This window comes from Oncorhynchus kisutch, linkage group LG1, assembly GCF_002021735.2.
Source record: "Oncorhynchus kisutch isolate 150728-3 linkage group LG1, Okis_V2, whole genome shotgun sequence".
Classification (NCBI taxonomy): domain Eukaryota; kingdom Metazoa; phylum Chordata; class Actinopteri; order Salmoniformes; family Salmonidae; genus Oncorhynchus; species Oncorhynchus kisutch.
The window spans coordinates 7,870,403-7,898,217 of record NC_034174.2 but is presented as its reverse complement, the minus strand read 5'-3'; the positions used below and the strand labels follow the sequence as shown (position 1 = coordinate 7,898,217).

General features: G+C 48.5%; 1 protein-coding gene across 2 annotated transcripts in view; it reads left to right on the top strand.

The window, feature by feature from the left end:
* LOC109881109 (acid-sensing ion channel 1) overlaps positions 1-27,815 on the top strand; it is a 414,829-nt gene that overhangs the window by 320,989 nt on the left and 66,025 nt on the right. For both annotated transcript variants that reach the window (XM_031816930.1, XM_031816581.1), the window contains one exon: positions 24,125-24,275. In XM_031816930.1, coding sequence (XP_031672790.1) covers positions 24,125-24,275 — 151 coding nt within the window. The remainder of the gene's footprint in view (positions 1-24,124; positions 24,276-27,815) is intronic.

The window sequence follows — 27,815 nt, the reverse complement described above, 5'->3', positions numbered from 1 at the left end:
TACGTTTTGGTTTCCTTATCTGAATCATTCTAATAAAATCCTTAAATATTATAGGACTAGAATTAGATGCAGAAGGCTTTCACTTCTCTTCACAAAGATTGAAGGGTTATGGGTCTGAATTAATAACTGCTATATCCTACAACCATCTGAATGGTTATGGGTCTGAATGGTTATGGGTCTGAATGGTTATGGGTCTGAATGGTTATGGGTCTGAATTAATAACTGCTATATCCTACCACCATCTGAATGGTTATGGGTCTGAATTAATAACTGCTATAGCCTACCACCATCTGAATGGTTATGGGTCTGAATTAATAACTGCTATAGTCTACTACCATCTGAATGGTTATGGGTCTGAATTAATAACTGCTATAGCCTACCACCATCTGAATGGTTATTGGTCTGAATGGTTATGGGTCTGAATTAATAACTGCTATAGTCTACCACCATCTGAATGGTTATGGGTCTGAATTAATAACTGCTATAGTCTACAACCATCTGAATGGTTATGGGTCTGAATTAATAACTGCTATAGCCTACCACCATCTGAATGGTTATGGGTCTGAATTAATAACTGCTCTAGTCTACCACCATCTGAATGGTTATGGGTCTGAATTAATAACTGCTATAGCCTACCACCATCTGAATGGTTATTGGTCTGAATGGTTATGGGTCTGAATTAATAACTGCTATAGTCTACCACCATCTGAATGGTTATGGGTCTGAATTAATAACTGCTATAGTCTACAACCATCTGAATGGTTATGGGTCTGAATTAATAACTGCTATAGCCTACCACCATCTGAATGGTTATGGGTCTGAATTAATAACTGCTATAGTCTACCACCATCTGAATGGTTATGGGTCTGAATTAATAACTGCTATAGCCTACCACCATCTGAATGGTTATGGGTCTGAATTAATAACTGCTATAGCCTACCACCATCTGAATGGTTATAGGTCTGAATTAATAACTGCTATAGCCTACCACCATCTGAATGGTTATGGGTCTGAATTAATAACTGCTATAGCCTACCACCATCTGAATGGTTATGGGTCTGAATTAATAACTGCTATAGCCTACCACCATCTGAATGGTTATGGGTCTGAATTAATAACTGCTATAGCCTACCACCATCTGAATGGTTATGGGTCTGAATTAATAACTGCTATAGCCTACCACCATCTGAATGGTTATTGGTCTGAATGGTTATAGGTCTGAATTAATAACTGCTATAGCCTACCACCATCTGAATGGTTATGGGTCTGAATTAATAACTGCTATAGCCTACCACCATCTGAATGGTTATGGGTCTGAATTAATAACTGCTATAGCCTACCACCATCTGAATGGTTATGGGTCTGAATTAATAACTGCTATAGCCTACCACCATCTGAATGGTTATGGGTCTGAAATAATAACTGCTATAGCCTACCACCATCTGAATGGTTATGGGTCTGAATGGTTATGGGTCTGAATGGTTATGGGTCTGAATGGTTATGGGTCTGAATTAATAACTGCTATAGTCTACCACCATCTGAATGGTTATGGGTCTGAATTAATAACTGCTATAGTCTACCACCATCTGAATGGTTATGGGTCTGAATTAATAACTGCTATAGCCTACCACCATCTGAATGGTTATGGGTCTGAATTAATAACTGCTATAGTCTACCACCATCTGAATGGTTATGGGTCTGAATTAATAACTGCTATAGCCTACCACCATCTGAATGGTTATGGGTCTGAATTAATAACTGCTATAGCCTACCACCATCTGAATGGTTATGGGTCTGAATTAATAACTGCTATAGCATACCACCATCTGAATGGTTATGGGTCTGAATTAATAACTGCTATAGCCTACCACCATCTGAATGGTTATGGGTCTGAATTAATAACTGCTATAGCCTACCACCATCTGAATGGTTATAGGTCTGAATTAATAACTGCTATAGCCTACCACCATCTGAATGGTTATGGGTCTGAATTAATAACTGCTATAGCCTACCACCATCTGAATGGTTATGGGTCTGAATTAATAACTGCTATAGCCTACCACCATCTGAATGGTTATGGTTCTGAATTAATAACTGCTAAAGCCTACCACCATCTGAATGGTTATGGGTCTGAATTAATAACTGCTATAGCCTACCACCATCTGAATGGTTATTGGTCTGAATGGTTATAGGTCTGAATTAATAACTGCTATAGCCTACCACCATCTGAATGGTTATGGGTCTGAATTAATAACTGCTATAGCCTACCACCATCTGAATGGTTATGGGTCTGAATTAATAACTGCTATAGCCTACCACCATCTGAATGGTTATGGGTCTGAATTAATAACTGCTATAGCCTACCACCATCTGAATGGTTATGGGTCTGAAATAATAACTGCTATAGCCTACCACCATCTGAATGGTTATGGGTGTCTGAATGGTTATGGGTCTGAATGGTTATGGGTCTGAATTAATAACTGCTATAGCCTACCACCATCTGAATGGTTATGGGTCTGAATTAATAACTGCTATAGCCTACCACCATCAGATTTAATCAATAAAAATGTATGATGTCCAGCAAGCTGTTCTAGTCTAGCTTTTGCTGCATAGGACTCCAAGCATTTTTTAAGGAGAGGCCAGTGGAGCACAGGTATGTGCGTTTTACCAGAGGCTATCAGTTAGAAACGTATTATGCATAACCCATCATGAATTAGCTAAATATGAGGCTAATACTGCATTGAATGTATTACCTGAAAGAGGTAGGCTAGGACAACTATATATAGGAATATATATCAATCTAGAACAGGGTTATCTATTTTGGATGCAATTTGAATAGTGTTGATGGGGAGAGAGAGTCTGCGAGAGAGAAGCTTGTACATGCACTGATTAAACACAACGATATTCGAGTGTTTAGGCTGTTTTAAAACTCAACAGCTGTAATAAAAAAAATGTATTTACAATTAAAAACAAGGTGACCCCCAAAAGCCAGATGGAGATGTGTAAATGATGTTACTGTAGCATAGACTACAACTTACTGCGCTCCATACTGAGATGGGTCTGTCTCCACCCTGAGCGATGATTCATCATGCAGAAGCCGTAGAGAAGCCATATTTAGCCATGGCATATAATTTAACAGTTCAATTTCACGCCATGCTCTTCATATAAATCATTTATTATAATTTACGGCTTTCTCTCAGTTATGTATCCCGGGAGTGGTTTTGCGGGAGGTAAACCCCGGTAAATCTCGGTAACCCTGTTCCCCGCCATTCAACCCTAGCGTAGCCTACTGCCTTGTACGCATTGCTGTGCTTTTAATGTGAAGAAATACTAGTTTAGCAACATTTGAAGCTAAATGTTCTGATCTGTTGCATCGGACTTATTGCTTTTTAATGTTCATTTAATGTAGCCAAGGCCTACTGGTTGTATAAATTTGGGATCTATCGTCCCACAACTATCCCAGAAATAGGTCACGTTTTTTTTCTCGACAAGCTGACCAAAAGAGTAGGTCAACTTTTCTACTAACGGGGGAATAGTAGATTGACTAGTGATGTCGCTGTCCGTTACTTGTCTTGTTGACCGAGGGAAAGTAAATGTGGTCCGTCAGTCTAACATCTTCAGTGCAGAATAAAGAATTTGGTTAATGAGAAGGAACCGCACATCGTTCCATCCTGGATTTGAATGTTCTGTTCATATGAATTACCATCACCCACCGTGGTTCGTCGCCCTAATCAGGTTACACACCCGAAGGATGTGGTTCTGGTAAATTTCTCAAATGTCCGGTAAACTAAAATGCTGCCCGCACTACATTTTACTAACGAAAACCCTGGTATAGGGCCTCAGTCCTTACGTGGTAGGTACTAGGTAGCCTGAGCGCCAGTGTGTTTGTGTTAACCAACTCCCTGTCACTCATTGTCATGCCAGACATGTTCTCTTCAGCCTGACAAGGTCCTCAATAAAGTCAGCAATGGGCAAGAGCACAAACAGACCTGGGATCAGCCTACCTTTGTGGCTCGCTCTGTTGATCTGAGCACAAACAGATCTGGGATCAGCCTACCTTTGTGGCTCGCTCTGTTGATTTGAGCACAAACAGACCTGGGATCAGCCTACCTTTGTGGCTCGCTCTGTTGATCTGAGCACAAACAGACCTGGGATCAGCCTACCTTTGTGGCTCGCTCTGTTGATCTGAGCACAAACAGATCTGGGATCAGCCTACCTTTGTGGCTCGCTCTGTTGATTTGAGCACAAACAGACCTGGGATCAGCCTACCTTTGTGGCTCGCTCTGTTGATCTGAGCACAAACAGACCTGGGATCAGCCTACCTTTGTGGCTCGCTCTGTTGATCTGAGCACAAACAGATCTGGGATCAGCCCACCTTTGTGGCTCGCTCTGTTGATCTGAGCACAAACATACCTGGGATCAGCCTACATTGGGTGGCTCTGTTGATCTAAGAATCAATGAGGAGAAAAGTCCTCCCTCCCTGGCTGGCAACTATAGCCAACAGCTTGACAGAGCGGTCTCCTTGGATTGTTTTGTGTAAAATAGCCTGGGGCTCACCACACACTTAGGAACTCTTTGAATTATTAATTTGAGAGAGAGAGAGGGAGGGGGAGAGAGTGAGAGAGAATGCTGTGTCTATAAGTCATTCTTTACAAGGATGTGTGGGTTTTCATATTCACTTTATCTCGTAAGAATAAAGAACTTTCACTGCAGGCTCGTTGGTATGTTGAAGAATTGTTCATAGAACATTGAATAGAATAGAATAGAACAGAATATAATACCCATAGAACAGAACAGAATAGAATAGAATATAATACCCATAGAATAGAACAGAATATAATACCCATAGAATAGAACAGAACAGAATATAATACCCATAGAATAGAATAGAACAGAATATAATACCCATAGAATAGAATAGAACAGAATATAATACCCATAGAATAGAATAGAACAGAATATAATACCCATAGAATAGAACAGAACAGAATATAATACCCATAGAATAGAACAGAATATAATACCCATAGAATAGAACAGAATATAATACCCATAGAATAGAACAGAATATAATACCCATAGAATAGAATAGAACAGAATATAATACCCATAGAACAGAACAGAATATAATACCCATAGAATATAACTTTGCATATACTGTAGGTATAAAATGAGTATACCTTCCAAATATTGAGTTGCATCCCCCATTTCTGCCCTCAGAACCGCCTGAATTCGTCAGGGAATGGACTCGAATGACTTCCACAGGGATACTGGCCCATGTTGACTCCAATGCTTCCCACAGTTGTGTCAAGTCGGCTGGATATCCTTTGGGTGGTGGACCATTCTTGATACACACGGGGAAACTGTTCAGCGTGAAGAACCCAGCAGCGTTGCTGTTCTTGACACAAACCGGTGCGCCTGGCACTTACTACCACACCCCGTTCAAATGGCACTTAAATCTTTTGTCTTGACCATTCACGCTCTAAATGGCACACATACACAATCCACAAATCCTTATTTAACCTGTCTCTTCCCCATTCATCTACGCTGATTGAAGTGGATTTAATAAGTGACATCGATAAGCGATCATAGCTTTCACCTGGATTCACCTGGTCAGTCTATGTCATGGAAAGAGTAGGTGTTCTTAATGTTTTGTCCACTCAGTGTTTATGTATCATAGAAACAGCTTGGTTCTGCACTGCCACTAGAGGGGGGTGTTCTTAATGTTTTGTCCACTCAGTGTTTATGTATCATAGTAACAGCTTGGTTCTGCACTGCCACTAGAGGGGGGTGTTCTTAATGTTTTGTCCACTCAGTGTTTATGTATCATAGTAACAGCTTGGTTCTGCACTGCCACTAGAGGGGGGTGTTCTTAATGTTTTGTCCACTCAGTGTTTAATATGTATAGGTAAATTGTAGTGTTCCACAGTATTGTTATGTAGAGGTAATGACATTTAGATGGCTTTATTTGTCCCCCAGAGCATCTGGAGACCAACAGGTTTGTTGTAGCCTATGTGAAGATTTTTTGCAAAGCGTCATTGTCTAGGTATCCCACTCAGTTAGTTTCAGTAGAATAGGACACAAAACACTTGATGCTCTCTGTCTCATTCTCAGTCTCTCTCTCTGTCTCTCTTTCTCTGTCTCCATGTCAGTCTCTCTCTCATTCTCTCTCTGTCAGTCTCTCTCTGTCTGTCTCTCTCTGGCTCTCTCTCTCTCTGTCTGTCTCTCTCTGTCTCTCTCTCGCTGTCTCTCTCTCTCAGTCTCTCTCTGTCAGTCTCTCTGTCAGTCTCTCTCTGTCTGTCTCTCTCTGTCTCTCTCTGTCTCTCTCTCTCTCTCTCTCTCTCTGTCTCTCTCTGGCTCTCTCTCTCTCTCTCTCTCTCTCTGTCTCTCTCTCTTTCACCCCTTCACTATTTCATCCCTTCACTCTCTCTCATTCACTCAGTCCTTCACTCTCTCTCTTTCACTCAGTCCTTCACTCTCTCTTTCACTCAGTCCTTCACTCTCTCCCTTTCACTCAGTCCTTCACTCTCTCTCTTTCACTCAGTCCTTCACTCTCTCTCTTTCACTCAGTCCTTCACTCTCTCTCTCCTTCTCACACCTTTTTACCTCACGGTGAGCTCTTAATTAAAATTGACCATAGACTCAAAGAGTATTACACATTAACATTTTAGTAGCAACAGGAGATCTTTCTGTTAAAGTTTCCCATTTCAGCTGCAGACAGGCATTAATTTATTCTTGTGATCAGTAGGGAGGAAAAATATTCCTGTCTGTCTGGTTAGTGAAAATAACTGCTCTTCATCTGGCTAGCTGGTTTGGCTATTCATTCAGTGTTGGAAAACACTTTCTCTATTGTAGTTATGAGACCTAAAAGCACTGACCTTTTGTTGTGGGTGGTGTTGTGTTTTGTCTTTTGTTTGTGTTTCGTCCACCCTAGTAGTGCTCTATAAAGAGACTCATAGACACCGTTCCTTATGCTGCCGAGCCATAATGATGTGATAATATTACAGGTAGGAAACACTATAGAATCACCTCAGTGTCTTATGTTTTTATTGATGTTGCTCAGTTCTGGAGTCCCCCCTACACCACCATGTATCTACTGTGGTAGCCACTTCCCCCTACACCAGGTATCTACTGTTGTAGCCACTTCCCCCTACACCACCAGGTATCTACTGTTGTAGCCACTTCCCCCTACACCACCAGGTATCTACTGTTGTAGCCACTTCCCCCTACACCACCAGGTATCTACTGCTGAAGCCACTCCCCCCCACACCACCAGGAATCTACTCTTGTAGCCACTTCCCCCCACACACCACCAGGTATCTACTGTTGTGGCCACTTCCCCCCCACACCACCAGGTATCTACTGTTGTAGCCACTTCCGTCCCCACACCACCAGGTATCTACTGATGTAACCACTTCCCCTCCACACCACGAGGTATCTACTGTTGTAGCCACTTCCCCCCACACCACCAGGTATCTACTGTTGTAGCCACTTCCCCCCACACCACCAGGTATCTACTGTTGTAGCCACTTCCCCCCACACCACCAGGTATCTACTGTTGTAGCCACTTCCCCCCCACACCACCAGGTATCTGCTGTTGTAGCCACTCCCCCTACACGACCAGGTTTCTACTGTTGTAGCCACTTCCCCCACACACCACCAGGTATCTATTGTTGTAGCCACTTCCCCCCCACACCACCTGATATCTACTGTTGTAGCCACTTCCCCCCCACACCACCAGGTATCTACTGTTGTAGCCACTTCCCCCCACACCACCAGGTATCTACTGTTGTAGCCACTTCCCCCACACACCACCAGGTATCTATTGTTGTAGCCACTTCCCCCCCACACCACCTGGTATCTACTGTTGTAGCCACTTCCCCCCCACACCACCAGGTATCTACTGTTGTAGCCACTTCCCCCCACACCACCAGGTATCTACTGTTGTAGCCACTTCCCCCCCACACCACCAGGTATCTACTGTTGTGGCCACTTACCCCCACAGTACCAGGTATCTACTGTTGTAGCCACTTCCGTCCCCACACCCCCAGGTATCTACTGTTGTAGCCCCTTCCCCTCCACACCACCAGGCATCTACTGTTGTAGCCACTTCCGCCCACACCACCACATATCTAATGTTGTTGCCACTTACCCCTACACCACCAGGTATCTACTGTTGTAGCCATTCCCCCCCACTACCAGTTGTGGGTATCTACTGTTGTAGCCACTCCACCCCACCTCTATTTTAGTTATGAGAACTAAAAGCACTGACCTTTTGTTTTGGGTGGTGTTGTGTTTTGTCTTTTGTTTGTGTTTCGTCCACCCTAGTAGTGCTCTATAAAGAGACACATAGACACCGTTCCTTATGCTGCCGAGCCATAATGATGTGATAATATTACAGGTAGGAAACACTATAGAATCACCTGAGTGTCTTCTGTTTTTATTGATGTTGCTCAGTTCTGGAGTCCCCCCCACACCACCATGTATCTACTGTTGTAGCCACTTCCCCCCCCACACACACCACCAGGTATCTATTGTTGTAGCCACTTCCCCCCCACACCACCAGGTATCTACTGTTGTAGCCACTTTCCTCTACACAACCAGGTATCTACTGTTGTAGCCACTTCCCTCTACACCACCAGGTATCTACTGTTGTAGCCACTTCCCCTACACCACCAGGTATCTACTGTTGTAGCCACTTCCCCCCCACACCACCAGTTATCTACTGTAAAAGCCACTTCCACCTACACCACCAGGTATCTACTGTTGTAGACACTTCCCCCTACAACACCAGGTATATACTGTTGTAGCTACTTCCCCGACACCACCAGGTATCTACTGTTGTAGCCACTTCCCCCTAGACCACCAGGTATCTACTGTTGTAGCCACTTCCCCCCACACCACCAGGTATCTACTGTTGTAGCCACTTAACCCTACACCACCAGGTATCTACTGTTGTAGCCACTTCCCCCCACACCACCAGGTATCTACTGTTGTAGCCACTTCCCCCCCACACCACCAGGTATCTACTGTTGTAGCCACTTCCCCCCCACACCACCAGGTATGTACTGTTGTTGCCACTTCCCCTCCACACCACCAGGTATCTACTGTTGTAGCCACTTCCCCCCACACCACCAGGTATCTACTGTTTTAGCCACTTCCCCCCCACACCACCAGGTATCTACTGTTGTAGCCACTTCGGTCCCCACACCACCAGGTATCTACTGTTGTAGCCACTTCCCCCCCACACCACCAGGTATCTACTGTTGTGGCCACTTACCCCCACACCACCAGGTATCTACTGTTGTAGCCACTTCCGTCCTCACACCACCAGGTATCTACTGTTGTAGCCCCTTCCCCCCACACCACCAGATATCTACTGTTGTAGCCACTTCCCCCCCACACCACCAGGTATCTCCTGTTGTAGCCACTTTCCCACCACACCACCAGGTATCTTACTGTTGTAGCCACTTCCCCCCCCACACCACCAGATATCTACTGTTGTAGCCACTTCCCCCTACACCACCAGGTATCTACTGTTGTAGCCCCTTCCCCCCACACCACCAGGTATCTACTGTTGTGGCCACTTACCCCCACACCACCAGGTATCTACTGTTGTAGCCACTTCCGTCCTCACACCACCAGGTATCTACTGTTGTAGCCCCTTCCCCCCACACCACCAGGTATCTACTGTTGTAGCCACTTTCCCCCCACACCACCAGGTATCTACTGTTGTAGCCACTTTCCCACCACACCACCAGGTATCTTACTGTTGTAGCCACTTCCCCCCACACCACCAGGTATCTACTGTTGTAGCCACTTCCCCCCACACCACCAGGTATCTACTGTTGTAGCCACTTCCCCCCCACACCACCAGGTATCTGCTGTTTTAGCCACTCCCCCTACAGCACCAGGTTTCTACTGTTGTAGCCACTTCCCCCACACACCACCAGGTATCTATTGTTGTAGCCACTTCCCCCCCACACCACCTGGTATCTACTGTTGTAGCCACTTCCCCCCCACACCACCAGGTATCTACTGTTGTAGCCACTTCCCCCCACACCACCAGTTATCTACTGTTGTAGCCACTTCCCCCACACACCACCAGGTATCTATTGTTGTAGCCACTTCCCCCCCACACCACCTGGTATCTACTGTTGTAGCCACTTCCCCTCCACACCACCAGGCATCTACTGTTGTAGCCACTTCCGCCAACACCACCAGGCATCTACTGTTGTAGCCACTTCCGCCCACACCACCACGTATCTAATGTTGTTGCCACTTACCCCTACACCACCAGGTATCTACTGTTGTAGCCATTCCCCCCCACTACCAGTTGTGGGTATCTACTGTTGTAGCCACTCCACCCCACCTCTATTTTAGTTATGAGAACTAAAAGCACTGACCTTTTGTTTTGGGTGGTGTTGTGTTTTGTCTTTTGTTTGTGTTTCGTCCACCCTAGTAGTGCTCTATAAAGAGACACATAGACACCGTTCCTTATGCTGCCGAGCCATAATGATGTGATAATATTACAGGTAGGAAACACTATAGAATCACCTGAGTGTCTTATGTTTTTATTGATGTTGCTCAGTTCTGGAGTCCCCCCCACACCACCATGTATCTACTGTGGTAGCCACTTCCCCCCCCCACACCACCAGGTATCTTACTGTTGTAGCCACTTCCCCCCACACCACCAGGTATCTACTGTTGTAGCCACTTCCCCCCACACCACCAGGTATCTACTGTTGTAGCCACTCCCCCCCCACACCACCAGGTATCTGCTGTTGTGGCCACTTACCCCCACAGTACCAGGTATCTACTGTTGTAGCCACTTCCGTCCCCACATCCCCAGGTATCTACTGTTGTAGCCCCTTCCCCTCCACACCACCAGGCATCTACTGTTGTAGCCACTTCCGCCCACACCACCACATATCTAATGTTGTTGCCACTTACCCCTACACCACCAGGTATCTACTGTTGTAGCCATTCCCCCCCACTACCAGTTGTGGGTATCTACTGTTGTAGCCACTCCACCCCACCTCTATTTTAGTTATGAGAACTAAAAGCACTGACCTTTTGTTTTGGGTGGTGTTGTGTTTTGTCTTTTGTTTGTGTTTCGTCCACCCTAGTAGTGCTCTATAAAGAGACACATAGACACCGTTCCTTATGCTGCCGAGCCATAATGATGTGATAATATTACAGGTATGAAACACTATAGAATCACCTGAGTGTCTTCTGTTTTTATTGATGTTGCTCAGTTCTGGAGTCCCCCCCACACCACCATGTATCTACTGTTGTAGCCACTTCCCCCCCCACACACACCACCAGGTATCTATTGTTGTAGCCACTTCCCCCCCCACACCACCAGGTATCTACTGTTGTAGCCACTTCCCTCTACACAACCAGGTATCTACTGTTGTAGCCACTTCCCTCTACACCACCAGGTATCTACTGTTGTAGCCACTTCCCCCTACACCACCAGGTATCTACTGTTGTAGCCACTTCCCCCCCACACCACCAGTTATCTACTGTAAAAGCCACTTCCACCTACACCACCAGGTATCTACTGTTGTAGACACTTCCCCCTACAACACCAGGTATATACTGTTGTAGCTACTTCCCCGACACCACCAGGTATCTACTGTTGTAGCCACTTCCCCCTAGACCACCAGGTATCTACTGTTGTAGCCACTTCCCCCCACACCACCAGGTATCTACTGTTGTAGCCACTTAACCCTACACCACCAGGTATCTACTGTTGTAGCCACTTCCCCCCACACCACCAGGTATCTACTGTTGTAGCCACTTCCCCCCCACACCACCAGGTATCTACTGTTGTAGCCACTTCCCCCCCACACCACCAGGTATGTACTGTTGTTGCCACTTCCCCTCCACACCACCAGGTATCTACTGTTGTAGCCACTTCCCCCCACACCACCAGGTATCTACTGTTTTAGCCACTTCCCCCCCACACCACCAGGTATCTACTGTTGTAGCCACTTCGGTCCCCACACCACCAGGTATCTACTGTTGTAGCCACTTCCCCCCCACACCACCAGGTATCTACTGTTGTAGCCACTTAACCCCACACCACCAGGTATCTACTGTTGTAGCTACTTAACCCCACACCACCAGGTATCTACTGTTTTAGCCATTTCCCCCCACACCACCAGGTATCTACTGTTGTAGCCACTTCCACCTACACCACCAGGTATCTACTGTTGTAGCCACTTCCCCCCACACCACCAGGTATCTAATGTTGTAGCCACTTCCCCCTACACCACCAGGTATCTACTGTTGTAGCCACTTCCCCCCCACACCACCAGGTATCTACTGTTGTAGCCACTTCCCCCCACACCACCAGGTATCTAATGTTGTAGACACTTTCCCACCACACCACCAGGTATCTTACTGTTGTAGCCACTTCCCCCCCACACCACCAGGTATCTACTGTTGTGGCCACTTCCCCCTACACCACCAGGTATCTACTGTTGTAGCCACTTCCCCCCACACCACCAGGTATCTAATGTTGTAGCCACTTCCCCCTACACCACCAGGTATCTACTGTTGTAGCCACTTCCCCCCCACACCACCAGGTATCTACTATTGTAGCCACTTCCCCCCACACCACCAGGTATCTACTGTTGTAGACAATTCCCCCCACACCACCAGCTATCTACTGTTGTAGCCACTTCCCCCTACACCACCAGGTATATACTGTTATATCTACTTCCCCCGACACCACCAGGTATCTACTGTTGTAGCCACCTCCCCCCCACACCACCAGGTATCTACTGTTGTAGCCACTTTCCCACCACACCACCAGGTATCTTACTGTTGTAGCCACTTCCCCCCCAAACCACCAGGTATCTACTGTTGTAGCCACTTCCCCCTACACCACCAGGTATCTGCTGTTGTAGCCACTTCCCCCCCACACCACCAGGTATCTACTGTTGTAGCCACTTCCCCATACACCACCAGGTATCTACTGTTGTAGCCACTTCCCCATACACCACCAGGTATCTGCTGTTGTAGCCACTTCCCCCCCACACCACCAGGTATCTACTGTTGTAGTCACTTCCCCCCCACACCACCAGGTATCTACTGTTGTGGCCACGTCCCCCCTACACCACCAGGTATCTACTGTTGTAGCCACTTCCGTCCCCACACCACCAGGTATCTACTGTTGTAGCCACTTCCCCTACACCACCAGGTATCTACTGTTGTAGCCACACCCCTCCACCACCAGGTATCTATTGTTGTAGCCAGTCCCCCCCCACCACCAGGTATCTACTGTTGTAGCCACACACCCCCACAATCAGTTATCTACTGTTGTAGCCACTTCCCCCTACACCACCAGGTATCTACTGTTGTAGCCACTTCCCCCTACACCACCAGGTATCTACTGTTGTAGCCACTTCCCCCCACACCACCAGGTATCTAATGTTGTAGCCACTTCCCCCTACACCACCAGGTATCTACTGTTGTAGCCACTTCCCCCCCACACCACCAGGTATCTACTGTTGTAGCCACTTCCCCCCACACCACCAGGTATCTACTGTTGTAGACAATTCCCCCCACACCACCAGCTATCTACTGTTGTAGCCACTTCCCCCTACACCACCAGGTATATACTGTTATATCTACTTCCCCTGACACCACCAGGTATCTACTGTTGTAGCCACCTCCCCCCCACACCACCAGGTATCTACTGTTGTAGCCACTTTCCCACCACACCACCAGGTATCTTACTGTTGTAGCCACTTCCCCCCCACACCACCAGGTATCTACTGTTGTAGCCACTTCCCCCTACACCACCAGGTATCTGCTGTTGTAGCCACTTCCCCCCCACACCACCAGGTATCTACTGTTGTAGCCACTTCCCCATACACCACCAGGTATCTACTGTTGTAGCCACTTCCCCATACACCACCAGGTATCTGCTGTTGTAGCCACTTCCCCCCCACACCACCAGGTATCTACTGTTGTAGTCACTTCCCCCCCACACCACCAGGTATCTACTGTTGTGGCCACGTCCCCCCTACACCACCAGGTATCTACTGTTGTAGCCACTTCCGTCCCCACACCACCAGGTATCTACTGTTGTAGCCACTTCCCCTACACCACCAGGTATCTACTGTTGTAGCCACACCCCTCCACCACCAGGTATCTATTGTTGTAGCCAGTCCCCCCCCCACCACCAGGTATCTACTGTTGTAGCCACACACCCCCACAATCAGTGATCTACTGTTGTAGCCACTTCCCCCTACACCACCAGGTATCTACTGTTGTAGCCACTTCCCCCTACACCACCAGGTATCTACTGTTGTAGCCACTTCCCCCCACACCACCAGGTATCTACTGTTGTAGCCACTTAACCCTACACCACCAGGTATCTACTGTTGTAGCCACTTCCCCCCCCACACCACCAGGTATCTACTGTTGTCTTCACTTCCCCCTACACCACCAGGTATCTACTGTTGTAGCCACTACCCCCCCACACCACCAGGTAACTACTGTTGTAGCCACTTCCCCCCACACCACCAGGTATATACTGTTATATCTACTTCCCCTGACACCACCAGGTATCTACTGTTGTAGCCACCTCCCCCCCACACCACCAGGTATCTACTGTTGTAGCCATTTTCCCACCACACCACCAGGTATCTTACTGTTGTAGCCACTTCCCCCCCACACCACCAGGTATCTACTGTTGTAGCCACTTCCCCCTACACCACCAGGTATCTGCTGTTGTAGCCACTTCCCCCCCACACCACCAGGTATCTACTGTTGTAGCCACTTCCCCATACACCACCAAGTATCTACTGTTGTAGCCACTTCCCCATACACCACCAGGTATCTGCTGTTGTAGCCACTTCCCCCCCACACCACCAGGTATCTACTGTTGTAGTCACTTCCCCCCCACACCACCAGGTATCTACTGTTGTGGCCACATCCCCCCTACACCACCAGGTATCTACTGTTGTAGCCACTTCCGTCCCCACACCACCAGGTATCTACTGTTGTAGCCACTTCCCCTACACCACCAGGTATCTACTGTTGTAGCCACACCCCTCCACCACCAGGTATCTATTGTTGTAGCCAGTCCCCCCCCCCACCACCAGGTATCTACTGTTGTAGCCACACACACCCACAATCAGTTATCTACTGTTGTAGCCACTTCCCCCTACACCACCAGGTATCTACTGTTGTAGCCACTTCCCCCTACACCACCAGGTATCTACTGTTGTAGCCACTTCCCCCCACACCACCAGGTATCTACTGTTGTAGCCACTTAACCCTACACCACCAGGTATCTACTGTTGTAGCCACTTCCCCCCCCACACCACCAGGTATCTACTGTTGTCTTCACTTCCCCCTACACCACCAGGTATCTACTGTTGTAGCCACTACCCCCCCACACCACCAGGTAACTACTGTTGTAGCCACTTCCCCCCACACCATCAGGTATCTACTGTTGTAGCCACTTCCCCCCACACCACCAGGTATCTACTGTTGTAGCTACTTAACCCCACACCACCAGGTATCTACTGTTTTAGCCACTTCCCCCCACACCACCAGGTATCTACTGTTGTAGCCACTTCCACCTACACCACCAGGTATCTACTGTTGTAGCCACTTCCCCCCACACCACCAGGTATCTAATGTTGTAGACAATTCCCCCCACACCACCAGCTATCTACTGTTGTAGCCACTTCCCCCTACACCACCAGGTATATACTGTTGTAGCTTCTTCCCCCGACACCACCAGGTATCTACTGTTGTAGCCACTTCCCCACCACACCACCAGGTATCTACTGTTGTAGCCACTTTCCCACCACACCACCAGGTATCTTACTGTTGTAGCCACTTCCCCCCCACACCACCAGGTATCTACTGTTGTAGCCACTTCCCCCTACACCACCAGGTATCTACTGTTGTAGCCACTTCCCCCCCACACCACCAGGTATCTACTGTTGTAGCCACTTCCCCATACACCACCAGGTATCTGCTGTTGTAGCCACTTCCCCCCCACACCACCAGGTATCTACTGTTGTAGCCACTTCCCCCCCACACCACCAGGTATCTACTGTTGTAGCCACTTCCCCCTACACCACCAGGTATCTACTGTTGTAGCCACTTCCCCCCACACCACCAGGTATCTACTGTTGTAGCCACTTAACCCTACACCACCAGGTATCTACTGTTGTAGCCACTTCCCCCCCCACACCACCAGGTATCTACTGTTGTCTTCACTTCCCCCTACACCACCAGGTATCTACTGTTGTAGCTACTTAACCCCACACCACCAGGTATCTACTGTTTTAGCCACTTCCCCCTACACCACCAGGTATCTACTGTTGTAGCCACTTCCCCCCACACCACCAGGTATCTAATGTTGTAGCCACTTCCCCCTACACCACCAGGTATCTACTGTTGTAGCCACTTCCCCCCCACACCACCAGGTATCTACTGTTGTAGCCACTTCCCCCCACACCACCAGGTATCTACTGTTGTAGACAATTCCCCCCACACCACCAGCTATCTACTGTTGTAGCCACTTCCCCCTACACCACCAGGTATATACTGTTATATCTACTTCCCCCGACACCACCAGGTATCTACTGTTGTAGCCACCTCCCCCCCACACCACCAGGTATCTACTGTTGTAGCCACTTTCCCACCACACCACCAGGTATCTTACTGTTGTAGCCACTTCCCCCCCACACCACCAGGTATCTACTGTTGTAGCCACTTCCCCCTACACCACCAGGTATCTGCTGTTGTAGCCACTTCCCCCCCACACCACCAGGTATCTACTGTTGTAGCCACTTCCCATACACCACCAGGTATCTACTGTTGTAGCCACTTCCCCATACACCACCAGGTATCTGCTGTTGTAGCCACTTCCCCCCCACACCACCAGGTATCTACTGTTGTAGTCACTTCCCCCCCACACCACCAGGTATCTACTGTTGTAGCCACGTCCCCCCTACACCACCAGGTATCTACTGTTGTAGCCACTTCCGTCCCCACACCACCAGGTATCTACTGTTGTAGCCACTTCCCCTACACCACCAGGTATCTACTGTTGTAGCCACACCCCTCCACCACCAGGTATCGATTGTTGTAGCCAGTCCCCCCCCCCCCCCCCCCCACCACCAGGTATCTACTGTTGTAGCCACACACCCCCACAATCAGTTATCTACTGTTGTAGCCACTTCCCCCTACACCACCAGGTATCTACTGTTGTAGCCACTTCCCCCTACACCACCAGGTATCTACTGTTGTAGCCACTTCCCCCCACACCACCAGGTATCTACTGTTGTAGCCACTTAACCCTACACCACCAGGTATCTACTGTTGTAGCCACTTCCCCCCCCACACCACCAGGTATCTACTGTTGTCTTCACTTCCCCCTACACCACCAGGTATCTACTGTTGTAGCCACTACCCCCCCACACCACCAGGTAACTACTGTTGTAGCCACTTCCCCCCACACCATCAGGTATCTACTGTTGTAGCCACTTCCCCCCACACCACCAGGTATCTACTGTTGTAGCTACTTAACCCCACACCACCAGGTATCTACTGTTTTAGCCACTTCCCCCCACACCACCAGGTATCTACTGTTGTAGACAATTCCCCCCACACCACCAGCTATCTACTGTTGTAGCCACTTCCCCCTACACCACCAGGTATCTACTGTTGTAGCCACTTCCCCCCACACCACCAGGTATCTAATGTTGTAGACAATTCCCCCCACACCACCAGCTATCTACTGTTGTAGCCACTTCCCCCTACACCACCAGGTATATACTGTTGTAGCTACTTCCCCCGACACCACCAGGTATCTACTGTTGTAGCCACTTCCCCACCACACCACCAGGTATCTACTGTTGTAGCCACTTTCCCACCACACCACCAGGTATCTTACTGTTGTAGCCACTTCCCCCCCACACCACCAGGTATCTACTGTTATAGCCACTTCCCCCTACACCACCAGGTATCTACTGTTGTAGCCACTTCCCCCCCACACCACCAGGTATCTACTGTTGTAGCCACTTCCCCATACACCACCAGGTATCTGCTGTTGTAGCCACTTCCCCCCCACACCACCAGGTATCTACTGTTGTAGCCACTTCCCCCCCACACCACCAGGTATCTACTGTTGTGGCCACGTCCCCCCCACACCACCAGGTATCTACTGTTGTAGCCACTTCCGTCCCCACACCACCAGGTATCTACTGTTGTAGCCACTTCCCCTACACCACCAGGTATCTGCTGTTGTAGCCACACCCCTCCACCACCAGGTATCTATTGTTTTAGCCAGTCCCCACCCCCCCCCCACCACCAGGTATCTACTGTTGTAGCCACACACCCCCACAATCAGTTATCTACTGTTGTAGCCACTCCCCCCCCCCCCACCTCACCATCAGGTATCTACTGTTGTAGCCACACCACATACCACCAGTTATCTACTGTTGTAGCCACTTCCCACCCCCCCACCTCACCACCAGGTATCTACTGTTGTAGCCACTTCCACCTACACCACCAGGTATCTACTGTTGTAGCCACTTCCCCCCACACCACCAGGTATCTAATGTTGTAGCCACTTCCCCCTACACCACCAGGTATCTACTGTTGTAGCCACTTCCCCCCCACACCACCAGGTATCTACTGTTGTAGCCACTTCCCCCCCACACCACCAGGTATCTACTGTTGTAGACAATTCCCCCCACACCACCAGCTATCTACTGTTGTAGCCACTTCCCCCTACACCACCAGGTATATACTGTTGTAGCTACTTCCCCCGACACCACCAGGTATCTACTGTTGTAGCCACTTCCCCCCCACACCACCAGGTATCTACTGTTGTAGCCACTTTCCCACCACACCACCAGGTATCTTACTGTTGTAGCCACTTCCCCCCCACACCACCAGGTATCTACTGTTGTAGCCACTTCCCCCTACACCACCAGGTATCTACTGTTGTAGCCACTTCCCCCCACACCACCAGGTATCTACTGTTGTAGCCACTTCCCCATACACCACCAGGTATCTGCTGTTGTAGCCACTTCCCCCCCACACCACCAGGTATCTACTGTTGTAGCCACTTCCCCCCCACACCACCAGGTATCTACTGTTGTGGCCACGTCCCCCCCACACCACCAGGTATCTACTGTTGTAGCCACTTCCGTCCCCACACCACCAGGTATCTACTGTTGTAGCCACTTCCCCTACACCACCAGGTATCTGCTGTTGTAGCCACACCCCTCCACCACCAGGTATCTATTGTTTTAGCCAGTCCCCACCCCCCCCCCCCCACCACCAGGTATCTACTGTTGTAGCCACACACCCCCACAATCAGTTATCTACTGTTGTAGCCACTCCCCCCCCCCCACCTCACCATCAGGTATCTACTGTTGTAGCCACACCACATACCACCAGTTATCTACTGTTGTAGCCACTTCCCACCCCCCCCACCTCACCACCAGGTATCTACTGTTGTAGCCACTTCCCCACCACACCACCAGGTATCTACTGTTGTAGCCACACCCCTCCACCCCCAGGTATCTACTGTTGTAGCCACACCCCTCCACCACCAGGTATCTATTTTTGTAAGCACACCCCTCCACCCCCAGGTATCTATTGTTGTAGCCACACCCCTCCACCCACAGGTATCTACGGTTGTAGCCACACCCCTCCACCACCAGGTTTCTATTGTTGTAGCCACACCCCTCCACCCCCAGGTATCTACGGTTGTAGCCACACCCCTCCACCACCAGGTTTCTACTGTTGTAGCCACACCCCCCACCACCATCAGTTATCTACTGTTGTAGCCACTTTCCCACCACACCACCAGGTATCTTACTGTTGTAGCCACTTCCCCCCCACACCACCAGGTATCTACTGTGGTAGCCACTTCCCCCTACACCACCAGGTATCTACTGTTGTAGCCACTTCCCCCCCACACCACCAGGTGTCTACTGTTGTAGCCACTTCCCCATACACCACCAGGTATCTGCTGTTGTAGTCACTTCCCCCCCACACCACCAGGTATCTACTGTTGTGGCCACGTCCCCCCCACACCACCAGGTATCTACTGTTGTAGCCACTTCCACCTACACCACCAGGTATCTACTGTTGTAGCCACTTCCCCCCCACACCACCAGGTATCTACTGTTGTAGCAACTTCCCCCCACACCACCAGGTATCTACTGTTGTAGACAATTCCCCCCACACCACCAGCTATCTACTGTTGTAGCCACTTCCCCCTACACCACCAGGTATATACTGTTATAGCTACTTCCCCCCACACCACCAGGTATCTACTGTTGTAGCCACTTTCCCACCACACCACCAGGTATCTTACTGTTGTAGCCACTTTCCCCCCACACCACCAGGTATCTACTGTTGTAGCCACTTCCCCCTACACCACCAGGTATCTACTGTTGTAGCCAATTCCCCCCCACACCACCAGGTATCTACTGTTGGAGCCACTTCCCCATACACCACCAGGTATCTACTGTTGTAGCCACTTCCCCATACACCACCAGGTATCTGCTGTTGTAGCCACTTCCCCCCCACAACACCAGGTATCTACTGTTGTAGTCACTTCCCCCCCACACCACCAGGTATCTACTGTTGTGGCCACGTCCCCCCCACACCACCAGGTATCTACTGTTGTAGCCACTTCCGTCCCCACACCACCAGGTATCTACTGTTGTAGCCACTTCCCCTACACCACCAGGTATCTACTGTTGTAGCCACACCCCTCCACCACCAGGTATCTATTGTTGTAGCCAGTCCCCCCCCACCACCAGGTATCTACTGTTGTAGCCACACACCCCCACAATCAGTTATCTACTGTTGTAGCCACTTCCCCCTACACCACCAGGTATCTACTGTTGTAGCCACTTCCCCCTACACCACCAGGTATCTACTGTTGTAGCCACTTCCCCCCACACCACCAGGTATCTACTGTTGTAGCCACTTAACCCTACACCACCAGGTATCTACTGTTGTAGCCACTTCCCCCCTCACACCACCAGGTATCTACTGTTGTCTTCACTTCCCCCTACACCACCAGGTATCTACTGTTGTAGCCACTTCCCCCTACACCACCAGGTATCTATTGTTGTAGCCACTACCCCCCCCACACCACCAGGTAACTACTGTTGTAGCCACTTCCCCCCACACCATCAGGTATCTACTGTTGTAGCCACTTCCCCCCACACCACCAGGTATCTACTGTTGTAGCTACTTAACCCCACACCACCAGGTATCTACTGTTTTAGCCACTTCCCCCCACACCACCAGGTATCTACTGTTGTAGCCACTTCCACCTACACCACCAGGTATCTACTGTTGTAGCCACTTCCCCCCACACCACCAGGTATCTAATGTTGTAGCCACTTCCCCCTACACCACCAGGTATCTACTGTTGTAGCCACTTCCCCCCCACACCACCAGGTATCTACTGTTGTAGCCACTTCCCCCCACACCACCAGGTATCTACTGTTGTAGACAAATCCCCCCACACCACCAGCTATCTACTGTTGTAGCCACTTCCCCCTACACCACCAGGTATATACTGCTGTAGCTACTTCCCCCGACACCACCAGGTATCTACTGTTGTAGCCACTTCCCCCCGACACCACCAGGTATCTACTGTTGTAGCCACTTTCCCACCACACCACCAGGTATCTTACTGTTGTAGCCACTTCCCCCCCACACCACCAGGTATCTACTGTTATAGCCACTTCCCCCTACACCACCAGGTATCTACTGTTGTAGCCACTTCCCCCCCACACCACCAGGTATCTACTGTTGTAGCCACTTCCCCATACACCACCAGGTATCTGCTGTTGTAGCCACTTCCCCCCCACACCACCAGGTATCTACTGTTGTAGCCACTTCCCCCCCACACCACCAGGTATCTACTGTTGTGGCCACGTCCCCCCCACACCACCAGGTATCTACTGTTGTAGCCACTTCCGTCCCCACACCACCAGGTATCTACTGTTGTCTTCACTTCCCCCTACACCACCAGGTATCTACTGTTGTAGCCACTTCCCCCTACACCACCAGGTATCTATTGTTGTAGCCACTACCCCCCCCACACCACCAGGTAACTGCTGTTGTAGCCACTTCCCCCCACACCATCAGGTATCTACTGTTGTAGCCACTTCCCCCCACACCACCAGGTATCTACTGTTGTAGCTACTTAACCCCACACCACCAGGTATCTACTGTTTTAGCCACTTCCCCCCACACCACCAGGTATCTACTGTTGTAGCCACTTCCACCTACACCACCAGGTATCTACTGTTGTAGCCACTTCCCCCCACACCACCAGGTATCTAATGTTGTAGCCACTTCCCCCTACACCACCAGGTATCTACTGTTGTAGCCACTTCCCCCCCACACCACCAGGTATCTACTGTTGTAGCCACTTCCCCCCCACACCACCAGGTATCTACTGTTGTAGACAAATCCCCCCACACCACCAGCTATCTACTGTTGTAGCCACTTCCCCCTACACCACCAGGTATATACTGCTGTAGCTACTTCCCCCGACACCACCAGGTATCTACTGTTGTAGCCACTTCCCCCCCACACCACCAGGTATCTACTGTTGTAGCCACTTTCCCACCACACCACCAGGTATCTTACTGTTGTAGCCACTTCCCCCCCACACCACCAGGTATCTACTGTTATAGCCACTTCCCCCTACACCACCAGGTATCTACTGTTGTAGCCACTTCCCCCCCACACCACCAGGTATCTACTGTTGTAGCCACTTCCCCATACACCACCAGGTATCTGCTGTTGTAGCCACTTCCCCCCCACACCACCAGGTATCTACTGTTGTAGCCACTTCCCCCCCCACACCACCAGGTATCTACTGTTGTGGCCACGTCCCCCCCACACCACCAGGTATCTACTGTTGTAGCCACTTCCGTCCCCACACCACCAGGTATCTACTGTTGTAGCCACTTCCCCTACACCACCAGGTATCTGCTGTTGTAGCCACACCCCTCCACCACCAGGTATCTATTGTTTAGCCAGTCCCCACCCCCCCACCACCAGGTATCTACTGTTGTAGCCACACACCCCCACAATCAGTTATCTACTGTTGTAGCCACTCCCCCCCCCCCACCTCACCATCAGGTATCTACTGTTGTAGCCACACCACATACCACCAGTTATCTACTGTTGTAGCCACTTCCCACCCCCCCCCCCTCCTCACCACCAGGTATCTACTGTTGTAACCACACCCCTCCACCACCAGGTATCTATTGTTGTAGCCACACTCCCCACCAGGTATCTATTGTTGTAGCCACCCCCCCACCAGTTATCTATTGTTGTAGCCACACACCCCACCAGGTATCTATTGTTGTAGCCACACCCCCCACCAGGTATCTATTGTTGTAGCTACACCCCCCACCAGGTATCTATTGTTGTAGCCACACACCCCACCAGGTATCTATTGTTGTAGCCACACCCCCCACCAGGTATCTATTGTTGTAGCCACACCCCCCACCAGGTATCTATTGTTGTAGCCACACACCCCACCAGGTATCTATTGTTGTAGCCACACCCCCCACCAGGTATCTATTGTTGTAGCCACACCCCTCCACCACCAGGTATCTATTGTTGTAGCCACACCCCTCCACCACCAGGTATCTATTGTTGTAGCCACACCCCTCCATCACCAGGTATCTACTGTTGTAGCCACTTCCCCCCCCACCCCACCTCACCACCAGGTATCTACTGTTGTAGCCAGACCCCTCCACCACCAGGTATCTACTGTTGTGGCCACATCCCTCCACCATTGTGATGTCATTATGGGGTATTGTGATGTCATTATGGGGTATTGTGATGTCATTATGGGCTATTGTGTGTATATTGATGAGGAAAAACAATTGAATCCATTTAAGAATAAGGATGTAACGTAACAAAATGTGGAAAGGTCAAGGAGGGTGAATACTTTCCAAATGCAGGTACCTTGTGGCTTAGGTCATAGTAATAGTGCCCTTTATTGCTTGGCATTTGAGACACATTGCGTTTTCTTCATTATACTGCTAATTGAAACCCATTGGCCTTCTTGTTTCAGATCTTCACCCGTTATGGGAAATGCTACACGTTCAACTCTGGCCAAGATAACCGGCCGCTGCTGGTGACCATGAAGGGAGGGATGGGTAACGGACTGGAGCTGATGTTGGATATACAACAGGATGAATACCTGCCCGTCTGGGGGGAAACAGGTAGGGAGGGAGGGAGGGAGGGAGGTAGGGCGGGAGGTAGGGCGGGAGGTAGGGCGGGAGGGAGGGCGGGAGGGAGGGAGGGAGGGAGGGAGGGAGGGGAGGGAGGGAGGGAGGGAGGGAGGGAGGGAGGGAGGGAGGGATGGGAGGGAGGGATGGGAGGGAGGGAGGGAGTGTTTTTGAACGTGAAACCACTTCAGAAGAATCAACAGAGATCAAACATTAGCTACTTGCTAAGGAAAGGAAGAGAGACAGATAGACAGGTAAGCAAGCTAGTCCATGTAGAATTTATTTTCAAACTCTCAGTTTCGGGTCAACTCGGATCAACTCAATGAATCTGTTTTAAAATAAAAGAACAACTTCTCAAAAAAACTATCTTTGATATTTCCAAGAGAGATAATATCCTTGGAGAGAGATCAGAATCTCCACACTGCACTTTTGTTCCTCATCAATATGAATCTAGCTCTATCTGCAAATTCATACTCCACACGGTTGGAACACAATTGCAGTGAAAATGGTACATTATCGACTCTTTTAAATCAAGTTGGGATGGGGGTCGAATTATCGAATGCTTATTCATTGTCATATAATTGTATCTCTCGTTGGGAACGCTTGTTTTCTGCATGAATCAAATGAAAGAATATGGCGGTAGTCAGATGAAAATCAATACAGCGCTTCACTCTGCAACGGTATGTAGACGTAGTGTCTGTGTGGAAAGGCCTTTCATTCGTCCTCAAAGGGACTATCTGGGAATATGTTTAATGGTCATTCTCAATTATTATTGATTACCAAAACAACTGCAGGGGAAGATAATCTAATATCATTACCGTAGCTTTAAGTCAGAGGCTGCAAAAGTCTTCAGTGTGAGTATGTAGAATTCAACACATGCATACAGTAGCGATTTGCATTTTCTACGTCCATCCTCCATTGGTATTCCAATATTGAGGCCAAATATAAATGTTTTTTACATTATTATGGTGACATTGAAGTGACAGAATATATACAAATACTTAATTTGTTACTACTTTAATACACATATAAATTCATTTGTCCCAATACTTTTGCTCCACTAAAATGCGGGGACTGAATGTTCAGAAAGTGCTGTAATTTCTAAATAGATTAAAATTCCCTTTAAACTAAAGCTGGCTGTCTCTACTTTAACCTGATAGTCTGGTTAACCTGATTGTATCATGTATGTGTACATTTCCCATCCTGCACTGCTGTACGTTGGTGCCCTGCTCAAGGCCCTGGTGCGTTCCCTTGGCAATGACTCAAATGCCTCTGTATCCTTCCTCAAGAAGAGCAACGACTTTCTGATGCTCTCTCTCTTTTCAATTACAGCGGGAGGCCGTGTGAGCCTCTGATAAAGAAGAGAGAAGAGAGAGAGAGAGAGAGAGAGAGAGAGAGAGAGAGAGAGCGAGAGAGAGAGAGAGAGAGAGAGAGAGAGAGAGAGAGGAGAGAGAGAGAGAGAGAGAGAGAGAGAGATGAGAGAGAGACAGAGAGAGAGAGAGAGAGAGAGAGAGAGAGAGAGAGAGAGAGAGAGAGAGACTCGTACATTTCCTCAATGAAAACAATGTACTGAGCAAATGTCAAATTGGCTTTTTACCAAATTACCGTACAACAGACCATGTATTCACCCTGCACACCCTAATTGACAACCAAACAAAACAAAACAAAGGCAAACCTTCTCATGCTTTGTTGATTTCAAAAAAGCCTTCGACTCAATTTGGCATGAGGGTCTGCTATACAAATTGATGGAAAGAGGTAGAACACCAAATAATGCATGCAGATCAGAATTAGGCCGATACCCACTAATTATCAAAATCCACAGAAGAGCCGTTAAATTCTACAACCACCTAAAAGGAAGCGATTACCAAACCTTCCATAACAAAGCCATCACCTACAGAGAGATGAACCTGGAGGGAGACCCCCCTCTGCCAGCTGGTACAGGGGACTCTGCGCACAAACACAAACAGACCCCACAGAGCCCCAGGACACCAACACAATTAGACCCAACCGAATCATGAGAAAACAAAAAGATAATTACTTAACACATTGGAAAGAATCAACAACAAAAGAGCAAACTGGAATGCTATTTGGCCCTACACAGAGAGTACACAGCGGCAGAATACCTGACCACTGACTGACCCAAACTTAAGGAAAGCTTTGACTATGTACAGACTCAGTGAGCATAGCCTTGCTATTGAGAAAGGCAGACATGGCTCTCAAGAGAAGACAGGCTATGTGCTCACTGCCCACAAAATGAGGTGGAAACTGAGCTGCACTTCCTAACCTCCTGCCCAATGTATGACCATAGACACATATTTCCCTCAGATAAAACCCATAAAGAATTCGAAAACAAACCCGATTTTGATAAACTCCCATATCTACTGGGGGAAATCACAGTAGCAATATTTGTGACCCGTTGCCACAAGGGCAACCAGTGAAGCACAAACGCCATTGTAAATACAACCCATATTTATTTTCACTTTTGTATATTATCTACCTCACTTGCTTTGCCAATATTAACACATGTTTCCCATGCCAATAAAGCCCCTTGAATTGAGAGAGGGACTGAGAGGGTACTGGGAGAGAGGAGAGACAGCGAAGGAGAGAGAGAGAGAGAGAGAGAGAGAGAGAGAGAGAGAGGGGGTACTGGGAGAGAGAGAGAGGGTACTGGGAGAGAGAGAGAGAGGGTACTGGGAGAGAGAGAGAGAGAGAGAGAGAGAGAGAGAGAGAGAGGATACTGGTAATGAGAGAGAGAGAGAAGGTCTTTCTTTAATGATACATCCTCATTTCATTAAACCTCACCCCCCCCCCCCTTTAAAAAACAATATCCCTGTGCTGCATACTCAACTTGCCCTCAACATCAAACATCACAATAACCAAAACCTCACCACTTCTACAACCATATATCCAACCTATCTTCCCCAGCTGTACAGGCAGCAACCCCCCTCCCGACACACCATATCTCCTAAAACACTGTTTATCATTTTATACAACTCAAATTCTACCCTAAGGCGCGCAGAGACCATCCCATTAAATAATAGTAAAGGGTCTGTTATCCCCCAACATTTGACCCTGTTCCTCCTTGTTGTCTAAATAGACAACTTTGCCTGAGCAAACAGAAAATTCAACAACACACATTTGGCGTAAGTGGTGTAAGAATGGCGCCGGCGGGAAAGGCTGCCATTTTACGTGCTCCTAAACAACTTTGCTATTTTGTTCATTTTTTTTGCGTTGTTTGTAACTTATTTTTTATTTTGTACATAACGCTGCTTTTTATGACTTAAAATAATTTCTGGACATCAAAACAGCGATTTCTCACCTCGAACTGGATGAAGCTTTTTCTTTTTTTTACAAGTCAGACGTGAAGGATATGCTGGTTTCTCAGGAACTGGCCCAAATCCCCATCATTTGCGTGAAGAAAATACTGAGAAGAAGTGGGCGGAGGTTGGGCTGCCTTCTGAGAATTCGTAGGGCTTAAGCCTCCACTATCATCTGTTCTATTGGCCAACATGCAATCACTGGAGAATAAAATGG